Source organism: Notothenia rossii (genome assembly GCF_949606895.1).
Source record: "Notothenia rossii genome assembly, chromosome: 8".
Classification (NCBI taxonomy): domain Eukaryota; kingdom Metazoa; phylum Chordata; class Actinopteri; order Perciformes; family Nototheniidae; genus Notothenia; species Notothenia rossii.
In genome coordinates, this window is record NC_136906.1 from 36,673,657 (window position 1) to 36,694,083 (window position 20,427).

Genomic DNA, 20,427 nt, shown 5'->3' on the forward strand with positions numbered 1-20,427 from the left:
TATTTTCCTCTCGTCATTAGTTTCCCTGGTGTGTCTAATTGTCTGATTATGTTCACCTGGGCCCCTGTGTTTTCTCCTCCCTCCTCACCTGTGTCTTGTTGTGTGATTGAGTCTTGTGTGTATTTAAGTTCTGGGTTGTCTGTCTGTCTTGGTCGGTTCGTCTTGTTCCCTGACTAGTTCTGCGGTGAGTTTCTGTTTTGTCATTGTCTATATAGATCATAGCCTTGAAATAAAGGAAGTTTCAGTTTGTATCTGCATTTGGGTCCTGCTTGTTTCACAAACCGTGACAAATGCATTGTAATATCATGGATGTGAAATTACAATACATTGCTGTGAAGACATTCACAGTAAATTGCTGTGAACCTTACTGTGAAAGTCATGCAACAAGTTGCCAGGTAATTATTGTGAATTCACAGTGGATATTTTTACAGTGTAGGGCTCTGGGATACACTAATATGTTGACTATGTGCATTTTTTTTAATGTACATTAGAGGTGTAACGGTTCACAAACATTTAGGTTCGGTACATACCTTGGTTTTTAGGTCAAGGTTTGGTTCGGTACGTTTTCGGTACAGCAGAAACAATTATCACAAAACATTATTTTTTATTTTTTATTTTTTATTATTATTAAACTGTGAATAATGTATTAACTCAAATAAATAGAAAATATAATCAAATAAACATTAAGGTGCAGCATTTCGATGAACTGAAATAATCTGTATTTGAACTTTACTGTACTAGTACTCACAAAACAAACTATTAGTTTTGGGTTTTTAATTATTATTAAACTGTGAATATTCCCTCAAATAAATACAAAATATAATAAAATAAACATTAAGGTTCAACATTTCGATGAACTGAAATAATCTGTATTTGAACTGTACTGTACTAGTACCTAAGCAGCCAGTGTGACATTATGACTTGCTTGCCATTGTATTTTCATGTTTTTTTAAAGAAAAATGAACTTGTCCACATTGCTTGTCGAAAGGGCAGATCTGCTGGCACTAACAATGTCTCCTACTGTGGAGAACACCCTCTCTCTAGGGACAGAGGTAGCAGATAAAGCCAGGTAGCGCTTTGCTAACATGGCAACATAAGGATTTTTGGCATTTGTAATAGCTTTGGCTCGGTCTGAACTTTTTGCGAGTGGTGGAGGCTTAAATGCTAGCGGGAGTTGGGTTTGCACTTCAGTATTTTTTCTTTTGGTACCGGTGATATTCACGTTTCGGTGATGCCTTCAAATGAGTGTGCAAGGTTTGATGTATTGCCAGCCGCGTAACCAATTTTAGTTGAACAATGCCGACAAACAGCTTTGGTTCGGTCCACCTGTCTTTGTCCGTCATCCTTGTACGTAACTGCGAAACCAAAATGTTCCCAAACCGGAGACTTCAATGATGCTGGAGGATTTTCGAGCTTAACTTTATCTGCGTTCGCCATTTCGACAGTTCCTCAAATGACTGACTAAATTTGAACGCATCCCTCTGACCAGCTCTCACAGTATGCCTCTCGTCCAATGAAATGACTTGCTCGCTCTATGACGCGTTGACCCCAATGTGAGCAAATTACTCTGAATGCTGCGATGCAGCACCTGAGATTACTTCCAAGAAGTTGTTCACGTTCTCAATTTTTTACGTTTAACGTCATATTCGTTCGGTACACTTCGGACACACGTGTACCGAACCGAAGGGCCCGTACCGAATAATTTCGGTACATAAAATGTGAAAAAGTTCTTCTTTTTTAACTTGTACTTATAAATAATATCTTCTTTCTTTAATATTAACTTATAATTTCTTTACTTTCTTATATGATTAATTTTCGTCTTTAAACCCTTTGACATGTAACATCCATGAACACCAACACATTAGCTTCATCACCAGCATGTAGGCTTAGCATAGATGATAGACCTGAGTCCTTATTTGCAATTTCCAGATTAACCACTTCTCATACCACCTTTAACTTGAAGGATGTGGTAGAGCACTTCCTGGCTTTATCCTGAAACGTTGCGACTTTGACAGTCTAATCACCGTAGCTTGCGGTCGTCATGCCGACAGTGCACCGCTGGCGTTGCTTCTCTGATGTGCTGGATGGTCCTTGAACGCAGCGTCGTCTCTCGCTCCTGTCTCGTTGTCTTTCCCACCCGCGCTGAGCAGACGAGTTCTCACTGTAGCTGTAACAAATACAGAGAGTAATGTAGGCCTTTTATACTGAGTGATATATATTTTACATACTGCTGCTCTGCTTTCTGCACGGACCTCATAGCTATTCTCACTGTAAACATCGCATCGCGATGAAAGCAGTTACTAAAATAATATCCAGGGGATGCATGCAGAGCTGTCATTGGCTGAGATAAGTCTGGCCGTGCGTAACGCTTCCACCGTTCCCGGAAATGCATCCGTGAAAGAGCCGTGGAGGATCCATCAGTGTCTCCTCGGTTAGAGCTCCTCCAGAGAGCCTCCTCGATGCTCGATGCTCGGTCCTCGATGTGCATTTAGAGAAATGAGATGCCCTTCAAGATGAAATCGATTTCCGGGTCACAAACGGAGGGCCGGAGGAGTCGAGCAGTCGAGGAGGGGAAATTAGAGTATTGCGAAACCTCTTATGCAAGTGGTGCAGTGACGAGTCCTAAAACCCGGAAGTAAGCTGTGCTCGGGTTCCCCCGACAAAAAAACAATGGGATTTCTACAGAGGATTTTGGAAATTAGCTTGAAATGAGGTCTTTGGAAAACGAACCTGTTAGATAAATGCACGTTTTGTGCAGCCGGATAATATCCACATGTCTACCCTACTATCTGATTGATAGAGTTATGATTAGCATAAGTTAGTTCATGATGGCTCATGTCAGTGATAGTCAGTGTTGGGTGTAACGCGTTACAAAAGTAACGGAGTTACAGTAATATATTACTTTTTGCTGTAACGAAGTAATGTAACGCATTACTAATGAAATGTGGGTAATATATTACCCGTTACAATGCTCAGTAACGCAGTTACAACACATTTTAACCCGAAATTAAATGGTGTTTTGTTTTTTAAGAATGTACTAACATAGCGAGACATTCCGACACCGGACAAATTGTGCGGGTAGATTAGTAAACCTGGTGTTTACCCTTCAGGCTTCGCGTTGAGATCTTCGGGGAAGTTGAACGTTATGCAACCATTCAAAAAAGAGAACGTAGCGAAAAATACTAACAACTAATTGCGTCAGGTGCGCGTGACCTGCTCCGCTGCGCGTGCATCATTTCCAAAGTGCTTCCACAGCAGTGATACACATCTGATCTGTGGATAATCATTTATACGAAAACGGTTAAAGCAACCATCACTAAACGCCAGCAACACTGCATCTACTGCAGACAGTAGCAACAGGTCAGATGCGGACATCACGTTACCCTCCGTTGTGGACACTAGCTTACTCCCGCCTGACTCGCCGGGCCCGGAGCAGCAGTCTTCGTCGCCCGAAACTACGCCGCCCCTCTGCGGCCCGCAGGTGCCAGGTATATCGAAACAACTACCCGCCTGTACAGTGGGGTAAGGCGGTCATTTTGCAGCTTGTGGTATAAAAATAGACAATGGCTAGAATATTCATGTGAAAATAGTACCATATTCTGACATGCCTGTACAAATGTTGGGTCAAAAATAATGCATAGGGCCTACAATAGCACAGATGCCTTCACCACGAATGGCTACAAAAATATCTCATATCCCAAGCTTATTATAAACGAGCTGATGTTGCAGCTGAAATGTTCTCCAGGTCACAAAGTCAACCTCACATGATGATGTGATACCAGTTTTCAAGAGCAGTAAATATTCTCTTCCCAGCGTATATGATGGGAGCAAGGTGATGATGTCGTAGGCTACATGGTTTTAATAATACTTTTGCCTTTCAATGTTTGCCATTTCAAACCATTAGCATGGTTTAAATCATATTTGCCCTGATTTAAAATATGTTAACCTTCATTATAGTCCTTGACACCGGTCTGTAGGCTACTGCTGTATTAACAACGTGTCACATGTTAAGAATTTACAATCAGAATCGAGTATTCAACTAAGCCCTGTAATACAAGTTGTTAGTAGCCTTAAGGGCCTACACAGTTGTTATGCTATACCACATTGCCCTTCACTGGATGCATAATGAGCTGCACTAAACTACATTTTAGCATTTAAAATACCTAGCTATTCTTTTGCGGTTATTTTGGTGAAAGTAACTAAAAAGTAACTAAAGTAGTGTAACTCATTACATTTCAGAGACAGTAATATTGTAATGTAACTTATTACTTTCAAAAGAGAGTAATAAGTAATATGTAATATATTACATTTTGGAAGTAACTTGCCCAACACTGGTGATAGTGATGACATTGTTGCGAAATTATTGACCGAGTCATTTTCAAGATTGAGTTACAATGACAAACTGGAGTGGTAAAGGATCAGCTGCATGACCCGCCATCAAGTGCTTCATCCAAAAGGACAGGAGGATGGACTTTGTGTTTAAGTGATTTGATCATCAAAGGCAGGCCTAAGTCATTTTCATTGTGGGCCGCCGTGCCGACTTAATTCATTTTTAATTGTTACTTGGCTGTGGGTGCCCTGTCATGATAGGTGTTTATATAAATGGTGTTGTTTTGTGTGGCAGAGGGTCACTGTCATTGATGCGTTTTGCACCCCGGGCCGCAGTTTTGAAATTCCGCTGAAGTATACGCTGTCACGTAATAACTCTTATATAATAACTCTTTCTTTTCTTTTTTTTCGAGGGAAGGGGTGGGGGTCAGAGGGCCAAGGTATAAAAGTCACGGCTCGCCACTGGTATTGAGTCAGCTTTTGGAGTACAAGTTATCCAAATTGACCGGCTGATTGTTGACATATTGTGTTTTGGCGTGTTTTTGTTTTGTTGTTTCCATTGTTCACGGGTGATTAGAATTGCTAAATTAGTTGAACAGAATTACTGTATTTTTCATGCCATTAAAAAAAAAGTTATTTTTAAGATCTATTTCTATTAAATAGGAGTTAAATTTACTACAGCTCCCTCTGGTGGATGAAAGTGATAATTACAACAGCGCACTCTGCTGGTTGTATTAAATTGTTGCATATCACATTAGGAATAATTAATAAAGGCATCACATAACCCATTTTTAGTCAGAACTACGATTACGTACTGGAGTTTAATTTCAAGTATTAGTTAATACATTCTTTACCACTTAGATAAAGATTACATGTGGTTTCTAAATTCTAAATTAGAATCCATAACACATAGTATTTTGGCAAAGACTAGTATACAAAAATACATTGGTATTTTAATTGAGGTATTGTAGTCAACATATTTTATGACATTAATATTGTTTCATTAACACTAGTGTACATTGATACACTGTTTACTTTTTCATTATATATATTTTTCTAACTCAATTCATATTTTAAAGTTAAAAACATTAAACATACTATTTTTTCATAAACTCTAGTGTACATTGATACACTGTGCATTCTAATCTTTCATAATTAATATACTTTTTAATATTCGTATATTCAGATTCTCAGATTTTGAAGTTAAAATTCATTACACATGGTATTATTTCATAGACTCGAGTGTGTATAAACACACTGGTGTTTGATTTAATGTATTACATTTAAATATATTCTGGAAGGTTAGAAAAGTTACATTTCAATTCACATTTTTACGTAAAATACATGGCACATCATATTATTTCAAGAATCAAGAACACATTTGATACTCTGTTGTTGGAAGTCATGCATTACAATTAACGCGTTTTTACATTATAAATTGAATTTTATTTCTAACAGTTAAAAGCACCCACATAACATTTTATTTACATTTGCACATTTATTTGAGTTTGTAAATCTTTTTAATGCATTTGTGGATGTTGTTTTACATTTACAAATCACATATTTACACACAAATTATTTGTATGTTCACACAAATAATTATGAGACATATCTAAGCTGCCTTTCCTCCTGCATACAACAGAGGGCGCTACTATCCTGTGCAAAGAGGACTGGTGCTGCCCTGGGATCAGTTCAGCAGAATGACCCCCTCTGGATTAGCAGGAGAGAGAAGTGGAGTTGTGTTTGGATGGGCGTGTATTCAGGATGAGTACTTTCAACAGGAGTGAGGAATCATGGCTTCAGTCTGGATGAAAAACAGAAGAGAGTGTTCGCAGGTTTCAATGAGCCTCAGAAATACACACATGCTTTTTGTAAAGGTGTTAGAGCAAAGGGGCTGCCATGTTTTGGTTCAGTGGTTCAGTGCCTTGCTCAAGGACACTTCGGCAGTACACACAATGTCTTTGTTTTACTTGGACTCGAACCAGTGATCATCCAGTTCCTTCAGACTGAATTTAAATGCTTAACTAGTTCTGGTCCACGATTTGGGATTATGAGTTTTGTTATATTCTGTTTACAGATACTACTCATGTTCTGCAGATACTATGCATCATCATGTTTAAATGAATAAACCAAAAACTCTCAACTGAGACACGGATGAAAACTAAGCAAATTCCATGCCAACAGAGCGTTCATGATAAGACATTATCTTATCTTATCCCGAAAATATATGTTTTTCTTCCTTAATTGGACAAATAAATCGTATTATCAAAAACCGTATTACATTTTAAATGTTTGGTCGTTAAATAAGTCTTACAGTTTTGTTTTAAATTAAATATACGCTAAATTGTGAATGAGATATACAAATATCTGACTAATAGTCCAGCAGGAAGGGCCCTCAGATTTCGAGATACCCCTACCCGAGGTAGAACAAATGAAAACAATGATTTTTTCTTATCTTTAGGGTCTCCCATTAATGAAATTGATAGAACTACCCCAATCCCTGAAAAAGAGCCAAATTAGACCAGGCCGAATGTGGGAAAGGTGACAAGAAAGCCCATAACTTGAGAATGACAACTCTTTTCCTCTTCAGATTTTCTGAGGTATGAACCAGGTGGCTGTCCTACATCACTAAATAGTCAGACAATTATTTAACAAAAAAAATACCGAATTATAGTCCTGTTAACTTAGCTTTAGTTTAGACGGAAATTGTACTTTTGGTGATAGGAACATAGGACTCAATCACTTTTCTCTCATTTATCAGAAAAACAAAAATGCCTAAAACATATACCATTACTGAATTGTCTAGGGTGCTATTGAACACTAACCAGTAGTTGTATGGAAATATCTGGTACAGTTCTATTGTAAATGAGATTTATTTAGACATAGGCCTACCTCTTCTCTGATACAGTCAAATTCCGAATGGGGGATAAGTGGCATAATAGCCTATAAGTTAAGAATGCTCACTCTGATGGTCATTATATTTGGAGAGGGAAATACCAGGTGGCTGAACTACATCACCAAATAGTCAGAATAAGAGTAACCCAATAAAATAAAGTGTATTAGTTCTAAATTGCAAGCCTCTAAAACATAGGTGTAAATAGTACAGGTTTTATTGAAACTGGAACCTTAATTGAGAGTACAGTATACAATTCATCAAATCATTCAGTGAGAGGTCAAGTATATAGGTAATAGAATATAATGTTAAATGTCAGGTTCCTCAGAAACGTTAGGGGACACATGTTGACATTCTGCACAGCAGGTGCAGAACCCCGTACAGGGAAAGCCAACAGAGAGGCACTGGCACTTTCCACTCTCTCCACACTTTGCATCTTTGCAATACAAGTGAGGAATGTCTCTCACTTCTGTAGGTGCTGGGGGTTTGTAAGTAGCACTGGTTGAATGGCCCCATCTCTGACAATCCACCCCTTGCCAACAGGACTCCATAACAAGGGTTTGGGTTCGGCCTGTGACGCCATATCGCTGTCTGAAACATTGCTCTTTAAATGTTGTTGAAATGCATCCTCTGTTGGCGGCAGATTTTCTGAGGCTGCATCTGTTGTTGATGCAATTATTTTCATCCAAGTTTGTGCACATCAGTCCAATTTCCTTTTTTCCATATAGCAGAAGCGCCAATTCTCTTGCGACTGGCAAAGACTCTTCCGAACTGGCAGAGAGTCCAAAATGGGCCAGATCTTTGAGCTCGTTGAGATGGCTCTTGAGTTTGGTGAATGCTATTGTCTTTCCTATTCTGTACAAACTACTTGTTGTGCCACAGCCAGTGAGTGCATGACGTGCTGGTAGACAGTTAGACATCATTGTAGTTGCCACCCAGCTTCAGGACCATCTCCAACTAAACGGCCTCTTTGAGAAATTCCAGTCCGGTTTCCGTTCCGCCCACAGCACTGAAACAGCTCTGGTCAGGGTCATCAGCCAGCATGGAATATCATTCAATTGCTATGCTGATGACACGCAGCTATATATAAAGACAGACCCTATCCCACATGCATCCTCACTGTCACCATCATCATCACCGTTCCCATCAACATCCTTTAACACCTGCCTTGAGGAGATAAAGGCTTGGATGCAGCAAAACTTCCTGCAGCTAAATAGCTCCAAAACAGAAGCTATTTTAGTTGGCACACCAAACCAGGTCCAGCCATCCCCCATGACCCACATCACCTTTTCTGGACAAAACATACCCCTCTCCACAGCAGTTACTAACCTGGGTGTAAGATTTGACAGTCATCTGACCTTTGACACCAACATCAAACACCTGTGCAAAACCTCCTACTACCACCTCAGGAACATTGCAAAACTCCAGTCGGATGCTGAACAACTGGTCCATGCCTTCGTTACCTCAAGGCTTGACTATTGTAACGCTCTCCTCATCGGGACTCCTAGTGGGAGCCTTCAGTAGCTCCAATACGTACAGAACAGTGCTGCTAGGATCCTGATGAGGGTGAGAAAGTACAACCACATCACACCCGTCCTTCATTCCCTCCACTGGCTTCCTGTCTCATTCAGGATTGAATACAAGATCTCACTGCTCACCCATCAGTGCATCCACGGGAATGCTCCTTCATACCTGAAGGAACTTCTCACATCACAAACCTCCACACGCAACCTCCGCTCCACAACAAACCATCTGCTTCGCCCCCCCCCAGGACCAAACTCCGCACAATGGGGGATCGGGCTTTCTGTGCAGCTGCTCCTCACCTGTGGGATTCCCTCCCAGACCACCTGAGGACTCCCCAGACCACCTGAGGACTCCCCAGACCACCTGAAGACTCCCCAGACCACCTGAGGAATCCACAGACCACTGAAGCCTTTAAGAAAGGCCTAAAAACAAATGTTTAGGCAAAAGTGCAGATCTGTAATGAGGACCCATCTCTGAAGAATAACACAAGTGTTATAACCCAAAGCAAAACAAATGTCCCAAACTACAGGAAGTACTCGAGGAGTAGTGGAAACAAGACTGCACTCTGCATGTTTGTGAGCAACTGCATTGTCACTGCTGCCCCACAGAGACTACACTCAGGATTTGACGAAGGGGAGGAGGTGAAGAGCATCTGCACAGCAGGAGTAAGCAGTTTGACATCACTGATCAGTGATCAGGAGGAAACAGACACAAGGATGGTGCTCCATGCCATACATCTTGCAGAGTCATATTCCCGCATCATTGTGAGGTGTGATGACACAGGTGTGGAAGTACTGCTCATATATTATTCAAGCAATACATATTTGGTTCATCTCTAGTGTACATGCATGCAGGGCATGGAATGAGAGAGAGATATGTCCCCATCAACATCATATGTGAGAAAATTGGAAAAGACATGTCTAACTTGTCTACCAGCATGTCGTGCACTCACTGACTGTGGCACAACAAGTAGTTGTGGGCGGAACGGAAACCGGACTGGAATTTCTCAAATACCTCATACAAACCAACCGGTTCAAGCGCCGTGCTAGAGCTTTTCAGGTTCAGAACCGGTTCTTCGGTTTAGCTCCGGCTCTTTTCACACTGCCCAGAGTCCGACTGATGCTGCGTCATTGCGTCATCGTTTGCGTCATGACGTAACCGTTTGCGTGCCTGCTTCATAAAGCCAAAGCGCGCGGAAACCCCTCACAGCTGACACCGACAACAACAACAATGGCCGATTGTGCTCCAGCTTCCTCTGTAACTCTTCGGAAGACCAGATTCCCAGTAGGTAGCTGGTCTCTTCAGTGGACCACTGCTGCTTGTTAAGCTTCTCCATTGTTGTGTACAAACTGGATAAAACGCCGGCTTTTTTTGTTGTTGTTCAGGAGTTGATCCCGCCCCTGCCCCCTCCACGACATAAGCGTGATGTATGCGGTGCTTTTGCTCCATCCGGACAATTTTTTGGTGCTTGAAACGAACCGGATTCCGGAGCTAAAAGGCTGCTCCGCTGCGGTGTGAACAGGAAAACCCGGTGCTTTTCAAGCTCCAGCTACGAACCGACCCTGAAACACCGTTGGTGTGAATGAGGTAAAAGAGGCCGTTTAGTTGGAGATGGTCCTGAAGCTGGGCGGCAACTACATGTCTAACTGTCTACCAACATGTTGTGCACTCACTGGCTTTAGCAAAACAAGTAGTTTGTACAGAATAGGAAATACAACAGCATTCACCAAACTCAAGACCCATCTCAGCGAGATCAAAGATCTGGCCCATTTTGGACTCTCTGCCAGCTTGGAAGAGTCTTTGCCAGTCGCAAGAGAATTGGCGCTTCTGCTATATGGAAAAAAGGAAATTGGACTGATGTGCACAAACTTGAATGAACTGAGGTTCATAATTGCATCAACAACAGATGCAGCCTCAGAAAATCTGCCACCAATAGAGGATGCATTTCAACAACATGTAAAGAGGAATGTTTCAGACAGCGATATGGTGTCACAGGCCAAACCCAAACCCTTGTTATGGTGTCCTGTTGGCAAGGGGTGGATTGTCAGAGATTGGGTCATTCAAACAGTGTTATTTACAAAACCCCCAGCACCTACAGAAGTGAGAGACATTACTCACTTGTATTGCAAAGATGCAAAGTGTGGAGAGAGTGGAAAGTGCCAGTGCCTCTCTGTTGGCCTTCCCTGTACGGGGTTCTGCACCTGCTGTGCAGAATGTCAACATGTGTCCCCTAACGTTTCTGAGGAACCTGACATTTAACATTATATTCTAGTATCTATATACTTGACCTCTCACTGAATTATTTGATGATTTGTATACTGTACTTTGAATTAAGGTTCCAGTTTCAATAAAACCTGTACTATTTACACCTATGTTTTAGAGGCTTGCAATTTAGAACTAATACACTTTATTGTATTGGGTTACTCTTATTCTGAATATTTGGTGATGTAGTTCAGCCACCTGGTATTTCCCTCTCCAAATATAATGACCATCAGAGTAAGCATTCTTAACTTATAGGCTTTTATGCCACTTATCCCCCATTCGGAATTTGACTGTCTCAGAGAAGAGGTAGGTCTATGTCTAAATAAATCTCATTTGCAATAGAACTGTACCAGATATTTCCATACAACTAAATATATGAAATATAAATATATTAAAAAAATATGATAAATGAGAGAAAAGTGATGGAGTCCTATGTTCCTATCACCAAAAAGTACAATTTCCGTCTAAACTAAAGCTAAGTTCACAGGAATATAATTCAGTATTTTTTTAGTTAAATAATTGTCTGACTATTTAGTGATGTAGGACAGCCACCTGGTTCATACCTCAGCAAATCTGAAGAGGAAAAGAGTTATCATTCTCAAGTTATGGGCTTTTTTGTCACCTTTCCCACATTTGGCCTGGTCTAATTTGGCTATTTTTCAGGGATTGGGGTAGTTCTAAAGAACAACCCAAAAAAATTTTTTCCCCCAAAATAAAATTTGACAACAATCAATTTCATTAATGGGAGACCCTAAAGATAAGAACAATCTTTGTTGTCATTTGTTCTACCTCAGGTAGGGGTATCTCGAAAACTAAAGCCTTTTTTGAGGACTTGCTGCTGGACTATAAATGGTACTGACCATTTGCTGCCAGCGTGTAATGCTTGTATGCTTCTGACAACAGCATCATCTCATTTCCTTCATTCTACTCATCTCATTTTCCACCGCAGGATCAAACAGCACCAACAAATGTAAAAAAAGAATGTGTCATGATTATCTTTTTGTGTCTTTTAATACTCATGTTAGATGCTGCCAGGCTTCCACAACAAGCAGCCCGGCTCCAGTTCGTCAGTCTATAGGTCATGTCTTGTTACAAACACACACAAACACATACATTTGCACACCCATTGCATTACCATGATGAGTGTTGGGTATCAAGGGAGAAGCACGTAAATCATCATGATGCAAATCCATACTTCCGCCCCATTGTGTCTCAGATGGCTCTCACTGACCCTGATGACTTTCTGTCACTGAGAGGAAACTTTATCAGTCGGATCCTTTCAATTTTAACACATGTTGCTCCGAGGTGAAACAGAAATATTGATTATTCTAAATATAAGTATTCATTTTGGCTTGTTGCACTGGATTTCATGCACTTTCTCTTATAGGACTGTATGAAAATTCATCAAGACCTCTGGAGCTGTTCTGTCACTCACTGCCGTCTGTCATCACAATACTTGATTCATCCTAGAGGACATTGGGTTGAGTTGCTCTATTTAGAATCAATAAATAAAATATAAATAATTTTAAAAAACTAGAATAAAAAATATGTATACAAACATAAGAATTTTTAGTATTACAAAAATAATGTTTAAAATGTATATTTATTTAGATATTATGATTTATAGTAAAATGTTCAATAAAAGATCAAATAAAATAGAATAAAAAATATATTTAAACATAAGACATTATAGTTACAATAAGCAATACAAAATAAAAATAATAATACAATTAATGTACACAAACAAAATAAGTTAAAGTTAAATGTCCTATCAAATAAAAGATGTATTTAAACATAAGAAGTTTCAGCACCGCGTTGAACATACAGTATATAATGTATATTACAATAAGTACACTGGTGTTTTAGTCCTTGGGGTTATAGTTCACTTGATTTCAGATAAATCAGCTCCAGTGTAGAGAAAGAACTCTGGCCCCATGAATATTCCACGTTTCATTGTCACTAGGTTAGGTATGTCCACAGAACTCACCATCTCTCAGTGTGAACTGTCTGATTCATGTCCGGACTCGCCCCAGCCCCCCTCCTGCTCATGGACCCCTCTGTCAGCTGGGACATGTCCGGGTGGGGCTAATGGGTAAAATGCTCATTAAAGGCTGGTAAAAACTCAAATATCTAATCAAATATATATATATATTAAAATATAGATTGTTATAGAGAATTAAAGAATACAAAAAATTACATGTTGTGTTAAATCAAATATTGTTGGGTAAGGACATGTTCCAAGGCTTGTTAACTGCATTATTACAAACATTTTGCATACGATTTTCTGAATTCTGGAATAAACAACAACGTCTTTAGTTTAGTTCGGATCTCTGTTTACTGATCATTTCACTTTTGTAAAAAGCAATAGCATCTCCAGAAACTCTCAACTAAATGTTTTAAATTGATATAACACTATTGAATTGGTAGGATTCATTTTGCCGGACAATGATGGACAAGCTGTAGAATACAGTAAGGGAGCTTCTGCATGATGATGACAAATGAAGAGAGATAAAGTCTCTGAAGACCCTCCCAAAAAAATTATAGTAACTTTAAAGTAGAATAAACATTTCCAGGAGGCATGAGGCACCTATCGGGAGTCAAAAGTAAATACTCTACTCATGAAGCCTATACTTAAATTATGCAGTTTCATTTTTTGTTCTCTGTTATTCAGAATTGTTTTTACTTTATTGACACCTTTAGTTTCGCCTACGTTTTCAGGTTCCATTTAAACCTGTAATCATGAGAAAGTGATGCAGATACATTGTTAAAAATAAAACAGTGATCAGATGTAACTGAGATTTTGTTTCATTATGACATTCCTTGTTTTTCTAATAAGGTATGCACACCTACTTCTTCCCTTTGCTGTCAAACAACTCAACAACTGCTCTTTTAAGATTCCAATCATTAGAAAAGGCTGAAAAAATTCCAACCTTGTAAAGAAAAGAAAGAACCAACAGGGAATATAGGATAATACAGACTTTTGTCTTCCATTTCTAATTACAATTAACATAGATTTATTAACATAAACATAATGACATACAGTATTTTTCAGGCTTTGTACAAAAAATGACAATTAAGACTTTTGGAAAATATTGTTGTGTTTATTTATACATTTTGAACATAAGCAGAATGAATGTGTTTAATTTACAAGGAAAACAATGTGACTTTTTTGGGGCTTGAACAAACAAATTCGACTAAAAACACCCCCCAACCCATTCCTTAATCCTATAACGTGACATAAGAAAAGGAACAACATGATTGATATGGGCGAATCGTTGATTATTGGAAAAGAGACGTGAGACCTGGTGTAAATTGAGAAGTTCAGTCTGATTCAGTCATGTTGTACCAGGCAGATACGCACTTCCCTACCTTAATACAGCTTTTAATTTTATATTTTTCAATTGTCAGATGTATTAAAATGTAGATGATGTATAGGCTATTAGATAATTTTGGTAAAGAGTGTTTCGGATATTATGGGCATTCCCTCTCTCTCTCTCTCTCTCTTTGCCCCTCCCACGGCTCTGACGTCGGCAGCGGGGGTTCGTCGGTTCGCTCCGCTCGTGCTTCGTTCAGCGCTGCATCCATCCCGCTGCCAGTCTTCGTCGGACCAACCTGGGAGAAGTATCCGTCCTGCGGCTTTGAAAACAATCGTATCGGGATTATTTGGCGTTAAAACTAGGATACTGTTCGACAATTCGTCTTACTGCAACAACAAGCTCAACAATATTGGAAGCGCTCACAGGTGAGATATATCAGCAGTTTTACAACAAATAACCTACGTGTGTTGACTTTGTTATAGCGGAGCTGTGTGTCCTTCCGCTGCGAAGAGACAGAAAATAAAGCTGCCTACTTTTTCATTGAATTTAAACTACGTTATTCAATCGTTACTTGTTTTTTTGTACTATTACTTACAAAACATGTTTTCTATGTATTTTTCCTGGGTTGCTCGTGTTTGAATCTGTCTTAGTTAGCGAATTACAAACCGGAGCGTGAACAGCCTGTTTATATAACTAGCTGCAGTTAGCATTAGCATTAGTTGAGACTACTTTTTTTTAAAATACCTTTTTATTGGAAACAGACTTGTACAACAACATGACTTTCATAGTTTTAAAAGAAAAAGTCGAAAAGGTACAAGAGCATACAGAAGACAATAATAAACATAACAACAATTGACTATTCATACCTACAAAGGGCTAGGACTTTTTACATACATCTTATTTTAAATTGTGCTTAATAGTCTAATTGCATTTCTATTTTTAATTCATTTGATGTCTTTAAAAACAATTAAGCAACTCATTTGGAAATACATAAAATGTAGGGTTTGCTTTTATACATTTGGATGTATGAATATAAACAATACATAGAATAACGATTATTGACTATAAAGTTGTCTATAGCCTATAGGGTTGTCTAAAGTGAGCCGTTTTGAGAAATAATTTGTAAATCAATTTTTTGGGGGAAAAGCCAATCATCCACATCAAGCAATAAAGCCTCAAAATGTATACAAACCGAAACAAGTTTAAACGGTTGTTTCAGGACAACCGCATAATACACATTTTTAGTTTCTATACCAAATCGCTGTTCAATGATGGATGAACACAGATTTAGATAAGTTGATAATAAAAACAGGCTTTGCAGGATTCTCCTCTGCTGGAAGCTGTTTTTCCAGTTGTGTGCAGGAGACGGCTAGAACCAGGAACACACCACACACACACACACACACATTATGGCCCACAATAACTCCTGTCCTGCAAATGGCTCACTATTCATTGTGTCAGAATAAAAAGATAAGCTGCAATATACAACTAAAGCTTTAAATGTTTAGCCTGTTCTGTTTATACAAAAGGGAGTTAGTTTAATCAAATCAGATCAAAATCTACATAAAACAGTTTTTGTAAACGGTGAACCCAGCAGCATGTTATGATGTTTTTAAAGTTAAAAGTGTAATTGAAGCTGAGGCAGTGGATTTCAGCTGCACTAAAAGTCTCTGCTAGACTAATTACTGGTAGCCCTTGTTAAAACAACTGTCTGATGTCTCCCCTCCCCCCTTGTCTCTCTCATGTCCTCAGTGACTGCAGCTCTATCCTGAAGCAGCCTTTGAACTGAGGCCTGGAGTGTGCCCTGCTCTCTAGCCAAACGACTCCTCCTTCTCTCTCCCGTCGCCTCCAAAGTGACACACTTTTTTTTTTTTGCTGTCAAGGACACTGATTGCACGTGAATCTCAGGGAGACAGTGGGAGTTCAAGGAAGAAACTAATTCCCATCTGATTCTCAAGTCCTATAAATCTCAGGAAGGAATATCTCCCTTTACAGGAGCTAAACATGGGGAACCAGTTAACAGAAATCACCCCCAACCCCCCGTTCCTCCCCAGCTTCCAGTCTTTACACATTGTGGTGATTGGTCTGGACTCAGCAGGGAAAACCGCCCTCCTCTACAGACTCAAGCTGCGGGAGTTTGTGGAGACGATCCCGACCAAAGGCTTCAACATGGAGCGGATTAAAGTGTCCATGGGGAACTCCAAAAGCAACAGCACCACGTTACAGGTGTGGGACGTGGGCGGCCAGGACAAACTGCGGCCCCTCTGGAAGTCCTACACCAGGAGGACGGACGGGCTGGTGTTCGTGGTGGATTCTGCTGAGTCGGAGCGCATGGAGGAGGCCAAAGTGGAGCTGCACAGGATCGCCCGGTCCGCAGAGAACCAGGGGGTGCCGCTGCTGGTTCTGGCAAACAAACAGGACCTGAGTGGAGCCGCTTCAGCTGCAGAGGTAATTATTGTTGCGTGAGTGGCTTTGTGTTGTTGTATAGAGCAGAATTATTGCTCATTTAATAAGTGGGTTAACATGAAAATATATACAGATTAATTTTGCCAATTAATTCAATGAAGTATCGACCTAAAATTCCAAGCATACTCCGGTTTTCCAATGCAAGGGTTGACTGCATGCCGTGTATCTGTATCTTTCCAGGGTGAACAAAACGAGACATTTGAAGAGGTCATTATACAGGGTGTCCGCGGGGTCTTAAAAAGTATTAAAAGTTGATAAATCAATTTAGCGAAAATTAAGGCTATTAAAAAGTATTTAAAAGTATTAAACGGCATTTTCCAAGGTATTAAGAAGTCCCACAACAACGACAACATGAAACACCCTTTAATTTACTGAAACGACATGTCGAGGCCTCAAGGCGGCCCCATGCATAGCGCGCCGTAAAATGCTGCTTCTTATTTTAAGTTTCGTTGCCTTGCTCCGCTCTGTGGGGGGGGGGGGGTCCAAAGGTGGGTAAACCGGCATACGCAACGCTCTGGGGGTCGGTCCAACGGCTCCGTGTGTAAGCCCTATATGATCATTTTCTGATTACGATGAAATAGCCCGCCTCCCTCTCCCCACGTCTCCTGCTGCTGCTGGGCTGTCAGAAGAGGGGGAGGAAAAGAGAGGCAGGCACCATTTATTAAATATTATTATATTATTATACAGAGAACAGAGTCGTTATCAATTTGTTTTAAAGCTCAATAAATAACAAAGAAGACCTCTGATCGGCACTTTTCAAATTTTGTACGGAAGATTGAAACTTTAACGGACATGTTGACCGGCGGAACATTTTTTTAACGGAAACTCTGCCGCACGGTTCCCTCGTCCCTTGGAAGAGGCGGAGAGGTGGGTGTTTTTCATCTGCTGGTGGACTACCTGAGAGATATACAGAAGGAGAACACGCCGTCCACCGCGGAGAATAAACAAAATGGCAACCATGCTCCGGGGTCTTCTTTGCTGCTTTTGGTGTATTTTGTGGCGGCAGCAGCGCCACTTACAGGCCTGGCATATGTACTACAGCGTTTCCAGCATTTCCAGCGGTCTAGTGTGAACGGACACGTTAATGAATCGAAAGCGTGTGAACGGAGGACTTTTTTGCGTTTGCGTATGCGTTTTACCGTATGCGTCCTCGTGGGGCCGGGGTCTAAGCCAAACTATATCCGGTCACAGAGATCTGCTATTTTAAAGTAAAGTCAACACATATCGACCCTAATATAGTCTATATTAAGAACGAGAAAAGTCTTAACATATATCGTTTTTTGTAAACATATGACAAATGTGTGAGGGTGATGACGTCAGAGCATCGTCCTATGTGCCAGGGCTTAGCCCCGGACAGCCCCAGCCCAATTTAACCCCTGGGTATTTGTGAGGGAGCTCCTATATGGCATTACCCCGCTGAAGCTCACCAAAGTTTAATATATTTCATAGTTCAAAGTTTTGTCAATTGTTTTGTTTATTGGTCACATACTGGTTTCTAATGGTTTCTGAGGAGTTTTACTGGAATGAAAGAGCACAGAGTACAGAAGCAACAAAGCAGCATACTGCATTAAACCTGACCTTCACAGAGAGGTTGAAGTTCATGTGGAGAGAAGGCTTCAGTAGTCTGTCTGCACTCTGTTTAGTTGTGCTATCTTACAATCAATATAGTAAATGTGAGGTGAAGTGTGTAGCCAATGTAACCGGTTAGAACTCAAAGTTGCGATGAGGTCTTAAAATGTATGGAAAGGGTCTTAAAAAAGGTCTTAAAAGGTATTAAATTTGACCTCAGGATTCCTGCATTTACCCTGTTATAGGCTCTGTTAAATGATGAGGTGCACTTTTACTATGGTGTGGTGTTTTGTAGAAGAAGTATTACTTTTGTATTTGAATTGCAGCTCTGAATGAAGAATAGAAACTATGGCCAGAGATGCTTTATCAGATAGACTGCATGTTTGTTACTTTACTTGCCAGTACTAGCAGCACAGATGGTAAATGGCAAACAATACAAAAAGCATCATATAGTAGAACAGGGTTTCCCAGGAACAAAATAATTGTAAAACACTGTACCAGTTTATAAAACTGACTCAAGGGCAGCAACTATTTATTTTCCATAGTTGATTAAAATGCCTAGAAAATGAAAAAAGAAGTCCCTCGCAGTTGACTCGTTCAGATGGCTTGTGTCTGTTCATGACTGTTTTCGTTGATGAAAACATCAGCCTTCAGAAAACCCAAATTTGTACTAAATGTGTTTAAGTCCATAATTGTTGTTAATGGATTGTTTTCCTGTTACTGTCATTACGTTACTGTCAGCAGTTTTGTTCTGCAAGGATCCGTGGCTTGAAAGTGATCAGATTGGTAGAATGTGTTGTGACTGACACATCCTGTCCCCTGTTTCAGGTGGAGAAGGTTCTGGCTCTCCATGAGCTCAGCTCGTCCACCCTGCTCCACACTCAGGGCTGCTCGGTGCTGGACGGCCAGGGCCTGCAGCCCGGCCTGGAGAAGCTGTACGAGATGATCCTGAAGAGGAAGAAGATGCTCCGAAACAGCAAGAAGAACAGATGAGGCGGAAGCTCCATAGACGGTACTTTTTGAACCGCTACCTGTCTGAGGGCCTTCTCAACAGACCCATCTGACACCTTTGGAACTCAAGCAAGTGAAACCAGAGGGCTAGTCCTTCAGACAAGTTGGGATGTCTCCAACCAGATCAAAGTTCTCCAGTCTGTTCCAAACACCTTCCTACACTCTGGACATTGGACAGAGCTGCTTCCTTTGGGACAGGGTCTGCTCCTTAGCACTCCCCCCTCTCTCCTCCTCCCCCCTTAAAGGAGCATGGGATAGAGCTTCAGCTCCAGAGGGGGCTCAGGGGAAAACATGCAATGTATATGAACTTATGCACTCACTCCAAAATTGAAGGATATTTGAACCACTGCTTGTATAAACAGTAGAGGCAACAGAAAGCTGCAGGCCTGGTCTGATCAGAGCTCCTGTCAACTTTCAATGTCGCACTTTACTACAAATCCCTATGTTGCATGACGTTCACCCAAACATCTGCTTGGGAATATTTAGACAATGCTTTTGTTGATCAAAAGAAGACTATTTAGTTTAGTAACTGCCCTGTTATATAAATGTCATTGGGACTGTAGTTGACATGTGCCACCAGCGTGACGTTTACAGCCTGCAGACGCTCAAGTTCACAGTGTTTCTCACTCCTCAAAGTTATTTCTGCCTGTCACAGTTCGGTGTATTTCAGGGTTGGCTGAATGGTTGGTTGGTAAATTCAAACAAGACATAGTTTTTATATTGTGTACGTTTTGTAAAGTGTCAACATGAATAAATTATTGAGTAACTTTGGCATTATTTGCTGGAAATGTGTCTTTTTTTTTATGGACAGCTAATCAGACGGGATAATGTCACTGACCTTAATAATGACAGCCTTAATATCCACAGACTTGTCAGAACATGCCTTCAGGCGTGAGCTGCCGCTGTTCTTTGGAAACTATCAGTGACTCATGCCCACAGGTTGTTATACATTACATATACAGCTGGAAGAGGAAGTGGACAACACAAGTGAGACATACAGTTGCAAGAAAACCCATGTGAACCCTTTGGAACTACCTGGATTTCTGCATAAATTGG

At 40.4% G+C, this 20,427-nt stretch overlaps 1 protein-coding gene across 2 annotated transcripts; it reads left to right on the forward strand.

Moving 5' to 3' along the window:
* Window positions 1-126: 126 nt before the first annotated feature.
* LOC307015557 (ADP-ribosylation factor-like protein 4D) lies at window positions 127-20,148 on the forward strand. 2 transcript variants are annotated; one of them, XM_079644247.1, is made up of 3 exons: window positions 127-184; window positions 16,078-16,773; window positions 19,189-20,148. In XM_079644247.1, exons 2-3 carry the CDS (start codon window positions 16,330-16,332, stop codon window positions 19,351-19,353), a joined length of 609 nt encoding a protein of 202 aa, XP_079500373.1. In that variant the 5' UTR covers window positions 127-184; window positions 16,078-16,329; the 3' UTR covers window positions 19,354-20,148. The 2 variants fall into 2 exon arrangements, with proteins under 2 accessions (XP_079500373.1, XP_079500372.1); XM_079644246.1 differs by lacking the exon at window positions 127-184 and adding an exon at window positions 14,541-14,750.
* The last annotated feature ends 279 nt before the right edge of the window (window positions 20,149-20,427 follow it).

Coding starts and splice junctions, on each gene's coding strand:
- LOC307015557 (XM_079644247.1), top strand. CDS start 16,330: ATGGGGAACCAGTTAACAGAAATCACCCCCAACCCCCCGTTCCTCCCC. Junction 16,774..19,188: donor GAGCCGCTTCAGCTGCAGAG/GTAATTATTGTT, acceptor CCCCTGTTTCAG/GTGGAGAAGGTTCTGGCTCT.